This window comes from Dryobates pubescens, chromosome 10 (assembly GCF_014839835.1).
Source record: "Dryobates pubescens isolate bDryPub1 chromosome 10, bDryPub1.pri, whole genome shotgun sequence".
Lineage (NCBI taxonomy): Eukaryota > Metazoa > Chordata > Aves > Piciformes > Picidae > Dryobates > Dryobates pubescens.
The window spans coordinates 22,533,118-22,550,500 of NC_071621.1; the positions used below are offsets into that span (position 1 = coordinate 22,533,118).

The 17,383-nt window shown below is 42.9% G+C and overlaps 1 protein-coding gene across 1 annotated transcript; it reads left to right on the forward strand.

Annotated features, from left to right (window-relative positions):
- Positions 1-1,409: 1,409 nt before the first annotated feature.
- SLC46A3 (solute carrier family 46 member 3) lies at positions 1,410-14,873 on the forward strand. Its single transcript, XM_054164702.1, has 6 exons — positions 1,410-1,552; positions 2,136-2,348; positions 8,896-9,769; positions 10,446-10,529; positions 11,376-11,532; positions 13,213-14,873. The coding sequence occupies exons 2-6, from the start codon at positions 2,157-2,159 to the stop codon at positions 13,298-13,300; spliced, it is 1,395 nt and encodes a 464-aa protein (XP_054020677.1). The 5' UTR covers positions 1,410-1,552; positions 2,136-2,156; the 3' UTR covers positions 13,301-14,873.
- The last annotated feature ends 2,510 nt before the right edge of the window (positions 14,874-17,383 follow it).

Below are 17,383 nucleotides of genomic sequence, written 5' to 3' on the forward strand. Positions count from 1 at the left end.
TCTTCTGTAGTTTGTACCAGAAAACACACCCTGAATTTTACAGCTCTAATGCCATGGCATGTTCCCTCTGTTGTGTACATCAAGGTGGGCAGAGGTCATATCTAACCAGGATGGCCTTTCTGAACTTTGCTGTAGAGCCAAAGTATGTGCCACAGCAGCTGTTCAGAGGCACAGGCTACCACGGCTTTCCCCTGAAACATGCCACCAGCTATGTCAGACTCGGGGAGAAGGAGCTGTATTAACCAGGTATCAGCTGGTATCTAACAGATGTTGCTTTTATCACAGGATCACAGAATGTTAGGGGTTGGAAGGGACCTTGAAAGATCATCTAGTCCAATTCCCCTGCCAGAGCAGGATCACCTATACCAGATCACACAGGAATCCATCCAGATGGGTTTTAAATATCTCCAGAGAGGGAGACTCCACACCCCCCTTGGGCAGCCTGTTCCAGTGTTCCATCACCCTCATAGTGAAAAAATTTTAACGCATGTTTACACTGAATTTCCTATGCCTCAATTTCCACCCATGGCCCCTTGTTCTGTCATTGGGCATCACCAAGAAGAGCCTGACTTCATCCTCTCCGCACTTACCCTTTACATATTTATAAACATTAATGAGGTCACCCCTCAGTCTCCTCTTCTCCAAGCTAGAGTCCCAGCTCCCTCACTGTCTCCTCATAAGAGAGATGTTCCACTCCCATAATCATTTTTTTGGCTCTGTGCTGGACTCTTTCAAGCAGTTCCCTGTTCTTCCTGAACTGAGTGGCCCAGAACTGGACACAATATTCCAGATGTGGCCTCACCAGGGCAGAGGGGGAAGAGAACCTCTCTCAACCTACTAATCACACTTCTTCTAATACACCCCAGAATGGCATTGGCCTTCCTGGCTACAAGAGCACATTGCTGGCTCATGGTCAACCTTCCATCCACTAGGATCCCCAGGTCCTTTTCCCCTTCACTGCTCTCCAACAGGTCAGTCCCCAACCTATACTGATACATGGGGTTGTTCTTTCCCAGGTGCAAGACTCTACACTTGCCCTTGTTGAATTTCATTCAATTTCTCCCTGCCCAGCTCTCCAGCCTGTCTCACTGAATTGCAGCACAACCCTCAGCGACTCCACCCAGTTTATGTGCCCTGCAAACATGTGGGAAACAAACCCTTTAAATCATGTTAATTTTGAGTGGAAAATGTGAGCATAGTGCAGAAACAACCCCCAGCTTCCTCTTTGGGACAGTGGGGTCGTGCGGATCTCTCCCCTGCGCTGACCCCGCGGGCCCAAGCTGAGCACCAGGCAGCGAGAGCCGCGGCACCAGGTCACGGGCATGGTGTCAGCTGAGGCCGCGGCAACGCCGATAAGAAATAGCCTTATTGCGCAATGGGCCAAAACAAACTCTGTGGCCCAATAAACACTGAGCGCCGGCAGCGCCTGGCACGCTGCTGCTCGGGGGTGAAATCACTAAACAGCTGATTTGTCATGAAGTGCAGCAGCCCCAAGCCACTCCCGGCATGAGTACAAACACCGCAGGGGAGACCCTTCTCCTCGGCCCCTCAGGTGAGCGTTGCCCTAAGGCTGCAGAGACGGCCGCGGCCCCTCGTCCTGCCAGGGCTCCGCAGGGACAGTCGCTACTCCGCGGATCCCTGGCTCGGCGCGCAGCGGCAGGCCGCGGGCCCGCCTGCCGCAGCGCCCCGCCCGCCGGCCGCGGCGTATTGAGAGACAGCGGGGTGAGATGGCGGCGCCCCGCTTCGCCCTGTCGGCCGCCGCGGACGGGGGGCGGTGACAGGCCCCGGTGGGGCGGGGGACACTTCTCCGATGAGAGACGCGACTGTCCTCCTCGTCCCACTCCTGGGTGTTACGCACCGGCGGCACTGCGTGACCTCTGCCGCGGGCCGGTGCGGGGCGGAGGACAGCGGGTGGGGGGCGCCCTCCGCGGGGCACAGCCGGCCGGCGAAAGCGGCAGGCGGCGGGCAGCGGCGGCGGGAGGGGCCGGGGCAGGTGCGCTCGGGGCAGGGGGGGGCTGGTTGTTGGGGTCTACCAGGCAGGGAGGGACTGTCAGCAGCCAGCGTAGAGCGTGCCGGCAGGTCAGGTGTTTGCCCGTTACCTTGTGAGTAATTGCGTTTTGTTTTCTGATACCTAGGATTAAACCCCAAACCCAGAAATGAGGAAGGTTTTGTGCGTGGAGCCCGTCATTTTTATCTACATATTTGCATCTGCTCTGACAAGACCGCTGGCACAGCAGTTCATCTACCGGCGGCTGTGGGAGGAAGAGTACAACTCCACTTTCATAAGCAACAGCAATGTCACTGACTGTGAGCAGAATAAAAGTAGCCCGGCTTACATCAAGCAGAAGGTAAGAAGGGAAAAAGAATAACAACAGTAAATAAACTTGCAGCCAGAAGGTGCTGTCTCAGTGTAACTTCCTTTTTATATAACTTTACTTAACCTTTTATATATGGAAAAGCAGTAGTTCTGTAACTGGCTGTCACATCACTGCCCTGTTGTGCTGGTGTAGGTAATTAGAATCATAGGGTAGTTTCAGCTGGAAAAGATTAAAGGACCTTTGAGATCGAGTCCAACCATTATCTGACTGCCAAGTTCAACCATTATCTGCCTATCAAGTCTGGTGCTAAACCACATCTCTTAGCACCACATATATGAGTCTTTTGAACACCTCCAAGGATGGGGTTAGAGCCACCTCCCTGGGGAGCATATTCCAGTGTTTAATAACCCTTTCAGTGAAGAAGTTTCTTCTAATATCCAATCTGAACCTCCCTTGGCACAACTTGAGGTCATTTCCTCTCATCCTGGAGGCAGAGCTTTAAAGACAAAGATTTGTCTCCAGGAAGATGCTGAGATAAACTCATATTTTAGGAGGAATTGAAACTCCTCTGAGAGGACTGGGCAGGATTTGGCCTAAGGTGGCACTAGGCTGACATTACAACAGGTACCACTGAAGGCTCCTCATTCCAGTAACAGTTGTGTATGTATTTATGAGCCATCAGTTGTCCCTGTGACTTCTAGCATTCCTTGTAACTGTGTAAAGTTTAACAAATGCTCTGTAACTTTCAGGAATAGGATCTATCTGAGAATAAATTTATCTCAGAGGAATTACAAGAATGAGAATGGAGGAAATTAAATGTTTTTTTAAGAGATTCTTTAAATGGGGGGGAAAAAAAGGGTAAATGATCTTTGCACAATCAAATATAATTCAGTTGATCATTCAAAGTGCTGGTCTGCTTTGCTGAGATACAAAGACATCAAGACGAGGGCATCCCATGGTCAGTTACATTTCTATCACTTTTTCAGTGTTCAGCATGCCAGATAGCAAGTTGTTGCTATCACTCTTCCAGTGTGGTTTTAATGCTACACTTAAGCAGAACTAATTGTAGGCTGCCATCAGAAAAGATGATAATAGTCCGTTTTCCTTTCCCTGTTGTTCGTGTCCCTGTTTTGTATCTCACAGTTCTACATTTACAGGTTACAATTTGAATTCGGTCCGGGCACTGATTCAACAGAAAGCTCATCTAATTTTTTGAGTTTTGGTTTGTTGGGGTTTTTTTTTTTGAAGCAGTGCATTGCTCTGACACACTGTGGCCACATGATTGCTGTATCTACTATGAGTATGGCAAAGGGAACACACTTCCAGAGGAGGTACAACTGAACCAGCCTTGGCAACAACAAGTAGCAGTTAGGTTGAATTAAGCATAATGTGAAACAACTGTAGGGTCAGAATAGTAGGTTACCCTGACTGTAAATTCTACCGAAGCTGGAGTTAGGGAAACAGTCACCTGGTATTCCCCTATGCTATTGAAAGGATGGTGTTTGAAAATTTCTGCTCACGTCTCAGATTTCCATCTCTGATGTGCTGCATATGCACAGGGCTGAACATCTGAGCTTCTCTGCCTCATTTGTCATATATAAAAGAAATTTTTTAATGGTGTGTGGTTCCATTGAAGATGATCAAATAACTAATTCAGGATTTTGAGCATGGAGTAGGTTCTTCCTCATGTTGAAACTGATCTTAGTGGAAAGAATGCAAAAGTAAAAAGGTCAACAGAACTGTAGTCCAGCATGCCTTGTGGTCTGTCTCATCAGCCAAGTAAAAGTAATGTATGTCACCCACTGAAACTGATTTGGAGATAATAACCAATTGTCTGAGTAATGCTTGCATGTTACTCCCCTAAAAAAAAACCAAAACAAACAACAAAACCTTTAGCTCTCTGTTTAGTGCTCTGTATGGGCATTTTGTCATGTAGAAGGAGCAACTCTTAAGAAAACTATATGTGGTGTATGCAGTTCTAGTCACAGAGCCCATCAACAATCCTACCTTTCACAAACATTCCTGCATTTTAGATTGGGTAGAAATCCCTTAAATTCAACCTGATCACCTGTGTTTCAGGATTCAAGACTTTATATTGGTTTTTGCAAAACACTGAAGCAGAGTGCTTGATCTCAGCTGTATCATAGTGTCTCTGTTGCGGCAAGACCAATCATTACAGGATTTTTGGCATAAAGGATACACAGTACAATTGATTTGATATTTGAGAAAATGAAGCCTTTAAGATGGTAGTTGAATAATGGCCAAGAAGTTCATTTGTTCCCTTTCCCTCAACCTTTGTATTCCATCTGTGTCGATGATTGCCAGCTTTTAAACAATTATGCTCTTGTCTGGATGTCTTGCCACATTTTGACACCACTTGTTACTGTAGTATAAGATTGTAAAGTGCTCAAAACACACATTCATTTCAGTCCTGTGTAGGGGCAAAGAATAGATCCGGTAACTCAGTCTGAAGCTCTTCCCTGAGAATATATGAAGTAGGTGTTCTGTGTTTTCCAAGAGCACCCTAAATGACTTATGTTTACAGATGTTGCAAATTTTGCTGTGAACTGTTCCCAATAGGCCCTGTTTGGCCATAACTTTCAGAAGAACATCTCCCTTAATGGCTAATTTAGTATCGGTCCTTCTGTTCTGAGAATAGAGAAGCTTTATACTAATCTCACCTGTTTCAAAACAAAATGTGAAAAGAAATTGAAAACAAAAATCATTTGGAGCCTTCCAAAAAAAGTCAAATGTAGTTCAAAAAGCATAGTCTTTCAATTTGAAGGAGATAAGTAGTTTTGTAATAAGAAGAGCCAGAAGGTAATTTGAATGCAACATTTGAACCATTCTAGGCACTGGCTTGGATAACGCTTGGGGTTTTTTAGCTCAGAAAGAGATGTATTGTTAATAATGAAACATTATTTATCATCCAGCTTCATCTGTTATCCTCATACAGTACTGTATTCACTATTCAACCCATACATTTTCCTTTGCTAGGTAGTAATTTTAAATTTTATAAGCCTGTCAGGTTATCCTGTCCTGTACATTGGTGAGTCTCCAATGCTGCACTTCTTAATCCTCCTTTCTCAATCCTTCTATAAGCGAATTGCTTCCTTATTTTCCTTCTTTCGATTTTGCAACCTGTACTTTTAAGAACTATTTTTGTCCACCACGAGTATTTTTTCAGAGTAGTATGAATTTACAGACTGAAAAACTGGACCTTTCTCTTCAAATTTATGTAGTTCCATGGATTACTTAGTAGTGTTACATGGGTTTAAAGCAGCTGAGGGTTTGACCCATCGTTTTCTATGTTCCTTTCCACTGACTTTATTAAAACATAAAGTAGGGAGTTGAGGGAGTTAGAATAGAATAGAATTAACCAGGTTGGAAGAGACCTTTGAGATCATCAAGTCCAACCTATCATCCAGCACTATCTAATCAACTAAACCATGGCATCAAGCACCCATTCTCTTCTTAAACGCCTCCAGTGATGGTGACTACCACCTCCCTGGGCAGCCCATTCCAATGGCCAGTCACTCTTTCTATGAAGAACTTCTTCCTAACATCCAGCCTAAACCTCCCCTGGCGCAGCTTGAGACTGTATCCTCATGTTCTGGTGCTGGTTGCATGGGAGAAGAGACCAACCAGAGTTGAGTGCCTTGCACTCCAAATGGAGTTTTCCTGTACTTCTGTCTTTTAGTCTTCTTGTCAGTACACAGCAAGTTATGTCAGCGAGGTTATGGTCATTTGTGGCATCTCGATATGTAGGCATGTTCTTTATGTTGCATAGTTAATTCCAAAACGTACAATCTTTGTTGTTTCTTTCCTTTGTTCCTTCATTATGGTTTGGCAACAATATTTGTATTGTGTTGAGATGCATAATAACATTTAGTATTATTTCTAATGTAATAGCATTTCTTCGTAGCTCATGTCTTTGAACATGGTGATCCTAGTAAAGAAACAATGCCTACAATTACCTAGAGTTCTCTTTGTCAGCAGGGGAGGAGCTAAAGGTCAGAGTATCATTTTCCATCTCAGCTTGTTCAGTCTTCCAAAGTTTTGACCCTTCCAGGTGGTGTCATGGTGGAGAGGACATAATTAATCCTAAAGTAGTCAGACACCTTAAGAAAAGGGAGTAAAACACTCCAGAGTGCTGGGGATCTTGACTGCTTTCCTTGAGGGCCTCAGGATCACTTAAATTTTTTCTCTTGCAAAAAATCCTGCTTTTTTGCAAAGCAAGGAAGAGACTGAACTAGAAATTTGTAGTCTTTGCCTGTAAATATAAATATGAAGTTAATAAAGCATTCAGCAGCTTTTTTTAATTGCTCAAATTCCTGGAAATTGTAGGCGGTTTTCATCTTTTGGATGATACTCCATGAAAATTATGTTAGCTACAGAGGAAACACCTGAAACATGGAATATAGATGACTTGAATACAGGCTGAGAATGGCTTGGGAAATTACAGAATCACAGAAACATTCAGGTTGGAAAAGACCTTCAGGCTCACCAAGTCCAACTGATAACCCTACTCCTAAACCGTATCTGCAAGCACCACATCCAAACCACCTTTAAACACATCCAGGGTTGGTGACTCAACCACCTCCCTGGGCAGCACATTCCAATGCCTGACCACTCTTTCTGTGAAAAACTTCTTCCTAATGTCCAGTCTAAACCTACCCAGTCGTAGCTTGAGGCCATTCCCTCTTGTTCTATCACTAATTACCCAGAAGAAGAGACCAGCACCAGCCTCTCTAGAACATCCTTTCAGGTAGTTGTAGACAGCAATGAGGTCTCCCCTCAGCCTGCTCTTTTCCAAACTAAACAGCCCCAGCTCCTGCAGTTGCTCTTTGTAGGATTTATTCTCCAGGCCCTTCACCAGCTTCCTTTCCCTCTGCACTCATGCCAGCACCTCAACATCTCTCTTGTATTGAGGTGCCCCAAACTGGACACAATAAACTATACCTGCTACTGGCGGAAGAGTGCAACCCTTGCTCAGGTCAGTGCGATGCTTCAGGAAACTTGAAAACTGGCAAAGTAACTTTACTCTGTCTGAAAGTCTGTGCTACAGAGTATAAAGGGTTTGTGTGATTGAAGTTACTTCCTTTTTTCCTGCTGCCTTTCTGTCTGATCAGGCAGTTGCCTTTGAAAAGGCTGTTGTGGCTGCTGCCTAAGCCTGCATTGATGCATTAAAAGCAAGATCTGAATTAGCTTGCTGAGTGTCATGTATCAGCTGTCTGCATTACAAGATTTTCTTTTTTTCTTTTTTTTTCTTCTTTTTTTCCCCCAGCCATTCATCTTCTGTTAACTGGTGGGTTTTCAGCATTTCTGTTAAGAAAGAACTCAGAAATTTTTTCCCCTAGTGGGTGTTTATGGTTTATTGTCATAACGTTAGCTGCTGTTCCTCATCTGAGTGCATGCTGTAGCATATCTATAGAGACATCACTCACTTGGACAGTTTCTGAACTCAGAGCTTTCCAGTGTTTTTAAGAGCAGTTAATTCACACATCTGTGAGTTGGTGTAATTTTTAATGCTCTGTTTCACATTTGTGGTTTTTATTATGAACATTGTAGGCTGGGATCCTTAGCTGTTTACTTGCACAATGTGCCAGTCAGTGAATTGTTTCTCATAACCCCGTTAAGCAGGATTATTTGGGAGGAAATAATTATCTCCTGTGAGTAGGAAACATGGGCTGTGTTTCTCAGTCAAAGACTCTTTTACTGCTGATTTCTGAAACATAAAAATAGGCCCAGTGTCCTTTTGCCATACCCTGTACTGAAGGAGATACAGTGTAAGCACCAGCTCTTGTAAAAAGACGGTCCAAACGAATTGTCATCTTGTCTCCATTGAAACCTCTCTGTCAAGAGTACTCATAAAATTGTATCTTAAGAAGTAAGTTCTGGCTTAAAATGTAGGGTGATATTGGAAGTAAAATGACAAAAGCAGGTGTCTTTGAATATGCAGTTCCTTTGTATTTACTAGTGATTACTTAATATAGTAGATTCTTATAAACATATGGTAATATATTTTATTGCAGCAAAATATAATGTCAGTCTGGAGAAAAGAAGGCTCTGAGGTGACCTTACTGTGGCCATCCAGTATCTGAAGGGGGCCTACAAGAAGGCTGGGGAGGGACTTCTTAGGATATCAGGTAGTGATAGGACTAGGGGGAATGGAATGAAGCTGGAGGTGGGGAGATTCAGAATGGACGTGAGGAAGAAGTTCTTGACCGTGAGAGTGGTGAAGCCCTGGAATGGGTTGTCCAGGGTTGAGGCCCCATCCCTGGAGACGTTTACGCCCAGGCTGGATGAGGCTCTGGCCAGCCTGATCTAGTGTGAGGTGTCCCTGCCCATGGCAGGGGGGTTGGAACTAGATGATCCTGACTGATTCTATGATTCTATAATCATATAGAATCACATTGTATGTATTGTCTTTTGTAATAATACAATTTATAACCTATAAACGTGTACCATACATTGCATGCTAATCATTATGTAAGTGTAATACTCATGTGCAGATTTTAAAACTTTTTTACTTTTTCATGTAGTATTTACAATTATTTTTTGTTTCTGTTTGCAGGAAGTTCAAGAAAAAGCCTCTGTTTTCACTATGCAGTTGGACTTGACTGGAGCAGTTCCCAGCCTTATAGTTGCCTTTGTCATTGTAGCCAATGGAGATCGCCAGGGGCGCAAAAGGTCTCTTGTGTTACCATCAGTGGGAGCCTTGATTGCTGATACTTGCCTCACTGTAATATCATATTTTTCTTTGCCACTCTCTGTCCTGTTTGCTGTTGCGTTTATAACTGGACTATTTGGGAGTATGGCAACTTTCCTTGGCGGAGGCTTCGCTTTTATAGCAGATCTGTGTCACGATGAGAAGCAGAAAACAACGCGAATAGCTGTGGTGGATTTGATCTTTGGAGTTGTATCTGGATTGGCAGGACTGTCATCTGGCTACTTTCTAAGAGGAATAGGCTTTACGTGGACATTTGTCACATCATCTCTGCTTCATGTCATTAATATTGTATATATTGTATTTTTTCTGGGAGATACAGTAGGTGCATCTGAATTCCAGCACGAGGCACCGGTATCCTTTCAAGAACTTCTTAGAGAAACATTTTCTGGAGTGTACCTGCTTTTTAAAACTGCCCCTTATAAAAAAAGGATTTTAATAATTATGTTACTTCTTACCTTTATGAGTTACCTCTTTGCGGTGACTGGTGGGAGTTCACTTTTTACACTGTATGAACTGGACGAGCCACTCTGCTGGAACGAAGTGTACATTGGATATGGAGCTGCTGCGTCCACTTCCATTTTCCTGACCAGTTTTATAGGAGTTTACTTATTTTCTAAATGTCTCAAAGACATTTATATCATCTTTATTGGGATATTTTCTTACATTGGAGGAATAGTCATGGCTGCCTTTGCCAAAACTACTCTGCTCATGTTTTTAGGTGAGTTGAGAATCAGTTGTTCCCTGGTCAACAATGAAAATACTGCTGTATTATGTGTAGTGAATGCAGGGTATCAGGTAGCAATAGGAGTAGGGGGAATGGAATGAAGCTGGAGGTGGGGAGATTCAGGCTGGACGTGAGGAAGAAGTTCTTCACCATGAGAGTGGTGAAGCCCTGGAATGGGTTGTCCAGGGAGGTGGTTGGGGTGCTGTCCCTGGAGGTGTTTAAGACCAGGCTGGATGAGGCCTGATCTAGTGTGGGGTGTCCCTGCCCATGGCAGGGGGGTTGGAACTAGATAATCCTTGTGGTCCCTTCCAACCCTGACTGATACTATGATACTACTATGATAGTTGCTAGATGTACCAGCTTGAAAGGGTCTTAGGTAAAATATGCAAGGTTGTTCAGACTGATTTAATGTTTAATTAAAAGATTAAGTCTGTGGAGAGAGAATGGAAGTACTTGCTTAGGTTTTGGTTTTTGTGCCATGCAGATATATTTGATTTATTAATTTCCCTATGCTTAGATAACTGTGTCTCAGTGCCCTTCTACTTTGACTTTTCTATTGCCTGGGGAACTGAGTTTTCAAAAGAATATGGCTAATTAATTTGCAAAGTATTTATGAAATCTTGGGATTATTATTAGCTCAATGTCTGAGGACTGATTCTTTGCTTTACAGTAAGAGTGCCATCTTTGCTCTGCTTTATGCCTCTTCCGGTTCTCCGATCCATGCTGTCAAAAGTGGTTCTCGCTGGTGAGCAGGGTGAGTAGAATTTGATTTTAAACAATACATTAATATGGTATTTCAGATAGTTACTGGTATTTTAGGTCCACTTTTCTTTCCAGATCCATATAATATGACCCTGTGCCCTGCTATTAATGGCTTTTTCTTTTAATATAAACAAGATTGTGTTTAAACACTACTCCAAGTTTCGACCTTCAAAGGAGTTATTGTGCCAGAAATAAAGATGGTGGGGACCTTGAAGCAGAGGAATGCTTGGGGTTTATACAGATGTGATTTCACATGTGCTTCTACATTCAGAAGATTTTGACATGCAGAGAAAGAGCCATTTCAATTATTTAGTCTATGTCACACTTAATAATTTAGAACGGTAAGCAGTAGGTGGCAAACCCTCAAAGCACTTGTAAATACTTGGACCTGTGTACCTCTCTTCACGGTGCCTGTGGCTACTTAAAACATGTCCTGAAAAATACAACGTATTGCTTCCTAAGGTCCTTTCCTTATGAAGTGCAGGAAAAGGCATGATAGGCCTCAGAATGTGGTTCTAGTATGCCAGATTTGTTTTGAGGAGCATATACTTTCTGGAAGCATTTTCCTGAGTTTGGTTTAGTCTTTTTAAAGTATTGTTATACAGTAAAACAAAGATCTCTTTGTACTTTACTATGTTAAAACATATACCTCTGGGTTTACAATTTCTTGGCATTCTTCAGGGCTTTGGCTACCTGAGTAGTTTGATGCAGGAATCAGGTTCCATAGCAAAGACATATGATACTTGGGTGCTTTTTGCTTGCATATTCAGTAAAAAACTGTACACAGATCATTCAGAAAACCTGCTTTGCTTGTAATTTGTCCATTTGTTTTTGGCAGGTGCTGTGTTTGCTTGCGTTGCCTGTTTAGAAGTTGTGACCGGCACTGTTGCCCTTTCAGTTTTTAACACTATCTATGCAGCTACTGTTGCATGGTTTTCAGGCTTCAGTTTCCTCCTATCAGCAGGCCTTTGTCTAATTCCACTGGCTGTCCTGTGGTAAGTACAGATCAGGGAAGTGCTTCTGACTGCTTTTACCAGTAATTTTTGGTTTAACCTGAGTTGAAGCTGAATGGTTTAGTGCAGTAGTTTTCAAACTTAGTTATTTTCTAGTGTGCTCTAGTATCACACTTTTTCTTGCTTCAATACTTACTCCCCTACACCTTTGCTGCAGATTTTCCTTCATCAGTTCCATTATGGCTCTGATGCAGTACCTCTCCTGAGCTCCATACTGTGAACTTGCCACCTAATTCCCCCAAACTGAATTCTACTCTGAATGTAGTACTACTGGGATAGCTACCCTTGACTGCATATGCATGCCTTCCCTTGGTTTGGCACCTCTACAGTCATTCTTACAGGAACGTCTTCTATGAAGAACAAACATAACATCACTTGAAAAGTGTGAGCTTAGTTTCACTATCTGAGCTCTTCTAGATGTTAATGAGGGTAAGAAACATGACCAATCACCCAGTGAATTTGTTGGAAAGTCTGTCCTGGTCCTTGGTCATGGGTACCTTTTGTGACCCAGTGCCATTAAAATCTGTAAAAGATCTACACTAGCTTTAAGGCTCATATGGATAAGCCTCTAGACATGTTCAAAAAACACACCTCTGTAGTATTTGCATTGAATCATATCTAATGACCATCAAGTAATACTGACAGTGAGATATTCATGAGTATTCACAAAAGCAAAATTCACTTTACATTATTTCTAATATACATTATGTCTTTTGGGCATGCTGGAACATAGCTCTAAGTGGCAGAAGGATCACTTTTCATTAGACAGGTTAATATTCAGGAAGAAAAATATGTTTTTCTTAAGAGTGTGACACTCTTGCTGGAGACTCGTATCTTTTCCCCTAAAGCTTAGACTTTATCTCAACCACCTTTCAGTTCTACAAGAGCTGCATTCAAGAATTTTAAATAGGCAGTGATAAGGCTGTATTTTTAGAGCATTTCATATAATTTCAAGTCTCTGTCTGCTTCACTGCAGTGTTCCACAGTCTGTTCCGAGAAGCTGCGCTAATGGTAACTTAAGAGTAAGGTAGAGATGGGTCCCAGACCTGAGGGAATCGAAGCAAAGGGATTGTGTGTGTGTAGGACACTTTTCAGTAAAATAATTTAAAAAATCAAGGAATTAAATTATATTAACAAAGTAAATTCTTGCTTTATTAAATATTTTGTTTAGTTCAGTACTGTAGAGAAAGTTTATGTTAAAAAAGCACTCTCTTCTGTGCAAAAAGGGAACAGGTATTTACCAGCAGTCTATCCGGCCATCAGGACTGTAGTCTATTATCGCCATACATTTTTAAGTTACTTTGTTTTTCCTTCTGTCACCAGTGTCTCAGATATCCCACCCTTTGAATAGCCTTTCTCTAAAACCTTTCTTTTGAGAGTGTCATGCAGTGGTGCTGTTTGAGAACAGAAAGTGTAGTTGTTCCAGTAGTAATAAATCAGGCATAGTAGTTTAATACTTACCAAAGACAGCAGTAATGGTTTTGTATAACTTGTGCAATAAGGGCAAGTACTGACATTGCTTTTGTTTACTAAGATATATCAACAGCTTTGTGCCATGAAAGATGTCTGTAACAGTGCTATTGGATGTTTTTGCTGGTGCTGAAACAGCATGCTATATTTAACTGTCTCAGCTAAAGATATGTCTTATCTGTGTCCTTACAGCTGGCTTCTGTGCACAAGCTGGCATGGGGAAGACTTGGCTCTGCTTACACCTGAAGAAGTATCTAGCATAGACAGTGTGGATAGTTGAACAAGGGATTCACCCACCTGGGTTTTCTAATCTGACATGTAGTGGCAGAGCCCATTACGTCATACAGAGACCATAGAGATAACACAACAGTTGCAGATGCAATCTCAAAGCAGCCCTGCAGCAGTAAGCACTAAACTGGTAGCAAGCACTCTCTTCAGTCTTTTTTTAGCACTTGAATAAAGCTAGCTCTTAACTATGCAAATAGGCTGACAGTGGAGATTTTAATGCTGCTTTCAGCATGAAGAAAAAAAAATGCATTAGGATGATACTCTCTATTTACCCTTTCTCAAGTTTGAGATTGTCAGCAGTGGATTGTGACACATCTTGTATCATTCTAAGTGGGGTGACAGAGATAAGCTTCTCAACTCAGAGGGTGCTGGCAGTACTGATGAAGCCAGTGGAGCTCTTGCCAGCTGAGGCTGCAGTCCACTGTGTAGGCCTGTCTTAATGGTAAAGCCCCTAAATATGTCTAAAATTACCAAACGAAATCTGTCTAAAATTACCAAACTAAAGTTGGGGTTTTTTTTCAGAAAGCAACCAAACAGTAGGCAATGCTTGCACCTGCTGGAAGCAGACTGACTGCTCTGCACTTGGCACAGACTGTGCAAGTTTAATGTACGATGTGTGGCCTTGCCTGTGACTGAGTTCTTAAAATGGATTTTCACAGGGAGCTGTCATATTTAGAAAATACCCAGCTTGCAGAGTGTGAAGTGAGGCCCATGCCTACATTCTGCAGAGGCTACACCTCACATTTATTTTTACCATTTCCCATATATTAGAGAGTGCACACAGGCACCTCTCTGTTTTGCCCTATAGGTATCTCTTGTTTTCAGGTTATGTTGGCTGTATTTAGCCTGAATGTTTCTTCCAGTGCAAGGCTGCAATAGCATTTCTTTTCAGTGGATCTTTGATTATTTTTTTTAACAACCCTGAAATGAGGTGACTGAATCTGAATAATGGATCTAAACAGCTTGCAGTGAATGCAGCACAAGGTATGAGCAACTTGAACAGTATTTCTCATCTTCAAAGCACTTTATAAATGCCATTAAGAACTTCCTTCTATAAGGGATACTACCCTTCCTGTTGCAGAAAGGGAGCCATTAACAGAGCAGACAAGTGACTTGCCCAGGGCCACAGTGCAAACTGCTGAGACTGCCAAACCTAGGAGGCAGTTTCTGCATAAACTTTCCACCTTTTTGCTTGAGATAATGAAGCAGAAATGATTTACAGTACTGTCTTCTGGAATGCACAGCAGAAGTGTGAATATAACATCATGTTAAGGACAGCTTCCATGTGTTTTTTTCAGAGAGTTTGACAGTCTATATTGTTCTGATCCCTGAAAGTACAGGTAGGTGGTATGTGACTGTCTTCCCCAAAACAGAGAGGTAGAGAAACAAAAACAATGTGAAGTGGTTCACATTTACAGAAGGAAAACTGTAGGAAAGCAGATGTATGGGAATTGACTTCACATGCACATAGTATATGCTGTATAGTCAATGCTTTGCTTACAGCCATCAATATCCATCCTATGAACAGAGTACTTTTGCACAACTCCTTAGTGGTTCTCTACCAAAAAAAATATTAGTTCCACATTGTGATGATACTGTTGAACATCTCCTTATTGTTTCAATAGCAACATTGTCTCCAAGCTATGTGGTCAGAAGCAGTTTGGAAGAAGGTTGAAATAAAAGTGAGTTTATACTATCTAGGTGACTACGCTGCCTGCACTGGTGAAAACAGAACTGTTTATCTAGGACAGGGGGAATGAATAATTGCACAGCTAACATTTAGACCCAGGTCTTATGCTTCTTAGCATTTCCTGAACTACCAAGGGTGATGTTGGCAATTAAAGATTGTTAGCTTTTCCTAGATAGCTTAGGTACTAGCCAGTAAATAAAACTGCTTTGTTCCTCTCTTGAGGTGCCCAAGCTGCTGCAAACTGGTTGGAGAGCTAAGTTTTACAAGAATCAGTGGGTCCAAAACATAATGGGCGCTGGTAAGAGAGATTAAGAAAACACTGATGGAAAGGATTTCTGCACAAAGATGACATTGTCTCCCTTGCCTCTTCATTATGCAGTTATGTAAGGCTTTATGAAATTAACTGTTTCACCCAAAACTGCCTGGAAAAAGCAAAGCAAATTAAGAAGGGATGTGTGCCTTCACTTCCCCTTCAATGCACATCTCTGCTAGCACTCAGAAGGCAACAGCAAAGCAAGCCAGTCGGTCCAAATGAGAACAAGGACATACACTTCAGGAATGGCTTTGTTATGGTTTGATTTTGCTGTACAAAGTACTTACTGTTTGCAAAGTATTTCTAGTAGACACAGCAATTAAGAAGAACTGTAAGTTTAGGTCAGAACACGTGAAGCATATGGACTGTGCCTAGCGTGGTGCAAGCTGAGGAAACCAGGTACTAATGTGCTTCAGGTTACTGAATCAAACTCTTCCAAGTTTATAATACTTGCTATATTTGTACATAAATGCAAATTATTTTGACAAACTAATAATGAAGTTTGTTTTGTTAAAACTCTTATGTTGTATTTGTCGTTCTTGCTTTGGTTTTCTTTTTGATAAATGGCCAGTGGGATGACTGGTGGAACAATGTTTACAGAAACAGCAAGAACAGCAGCACTATGGTATCACCTTTTTGTGGTCATAACAAAGAGCAGGGCAAGAAGATGTTTTTTTTCTCCTTCCTGCACTTGGGGAGAGGAAAAGGTGTTGCATATAATACATACATAGAATACATACATAGAATAAACCAGGTTGGAAGAGACCTTCAAGATCATCCCATCCAACCCATCAACCAATCCAACCCACCTAAACCAACTAACCCATGGCACCAAGCACCCCATCAAGTCTCCTCCTCAACACCTTCAACGATGGCGACTCCACCACCTCCCCAGGCAGCCCATTCCAATGTGCAATCACTCTCTCTGTATAGAACTTTTTCCTAACATCCAACCTAAACCTCCCCTGGCGCAGCCTGAGACTGTGTCCTCTTGTTCTGGTGCTGGCTGCCTGGGAGAAGAGACCAACATCCGTCTGTCTACAACCTCCCTTCAGGTAGTTGTAGAGAGTAATAAGGTCACCCCTGAGTCTCCTCTTCCCCAGGCTAAGCAACCCCAGCTCCCTCAGCCTCTCCTCATAGGGCTTCTGTTCCAAACCCCTCACCAACTTCATTGCCCTTCTCTGGACTCATTCCAGCAAGTCAACATCCTTCCTAAACTGAGGGGCCCAGAACTGGACACAGTACTTGAGGTGTGGCCTAACCAGTGCAGTGTACAGGGGCACAATGACCTCCCTGCTCCTGCTGGCCACACTGTTCCTGATGCAGGCCAGGATGCCACTGGCCCCCTTGGCTGCCTGGGCACACTGCATGTTCAGCCTACCATTGACCAGCACCCCCAGGTCCCTCTCTACCTGGCTGCTCTCCAGCCACTCTGACCCCAGCCTGTAGCTCTGCATGGGGTTGTTGTGGCCAATGTGCACATTGCACATCACCATCAAGAGGAGGCAGAGAACTGCAGAGCAGGGACAGCACTGCTGTTTGCAAGAAGCCAGTGTGGGGGCTTGTACTGCACCTGTCAGGATCTGCAAGTGCCTTACTCCCCTTTGCCCTGGATGGATCCAATGCGAGACAAAGGCTGGCTCTGTCCCAGCTCCACTCATCAGCCCACCTTGCCTCCATGGGTCACTACCTCCAGGACCTGCTTTGCAGAACCAGGCTTGTAGAAACAAGGGGTTGGGTCTGCAGCCAAACACACTACAACAGTGCACAAATGCAACCTTTTCATTTCACAAGTTCTTTACCTCAGTCCTGTTTGACTCCCATTACTTTATGAACAGCATAAATTCTTCTGCAGGCTGCTTAGATGTACTGTTTTGCTTTCCAGCTTGGCTAAGCCCTAAAATTAGCTTCCTTAGAGACATAATGAACAATGCAACTTCCTTGCTCTGAGTATGACTCAATCTCACCCAAGACTGTAATACAGTATACTAACCATTGCAGAAACCCACCTAGAAAGTACATGCAGCCTCCTAATCCCTGTCCACATTTTACTCAGTAATAACTCTGTTACT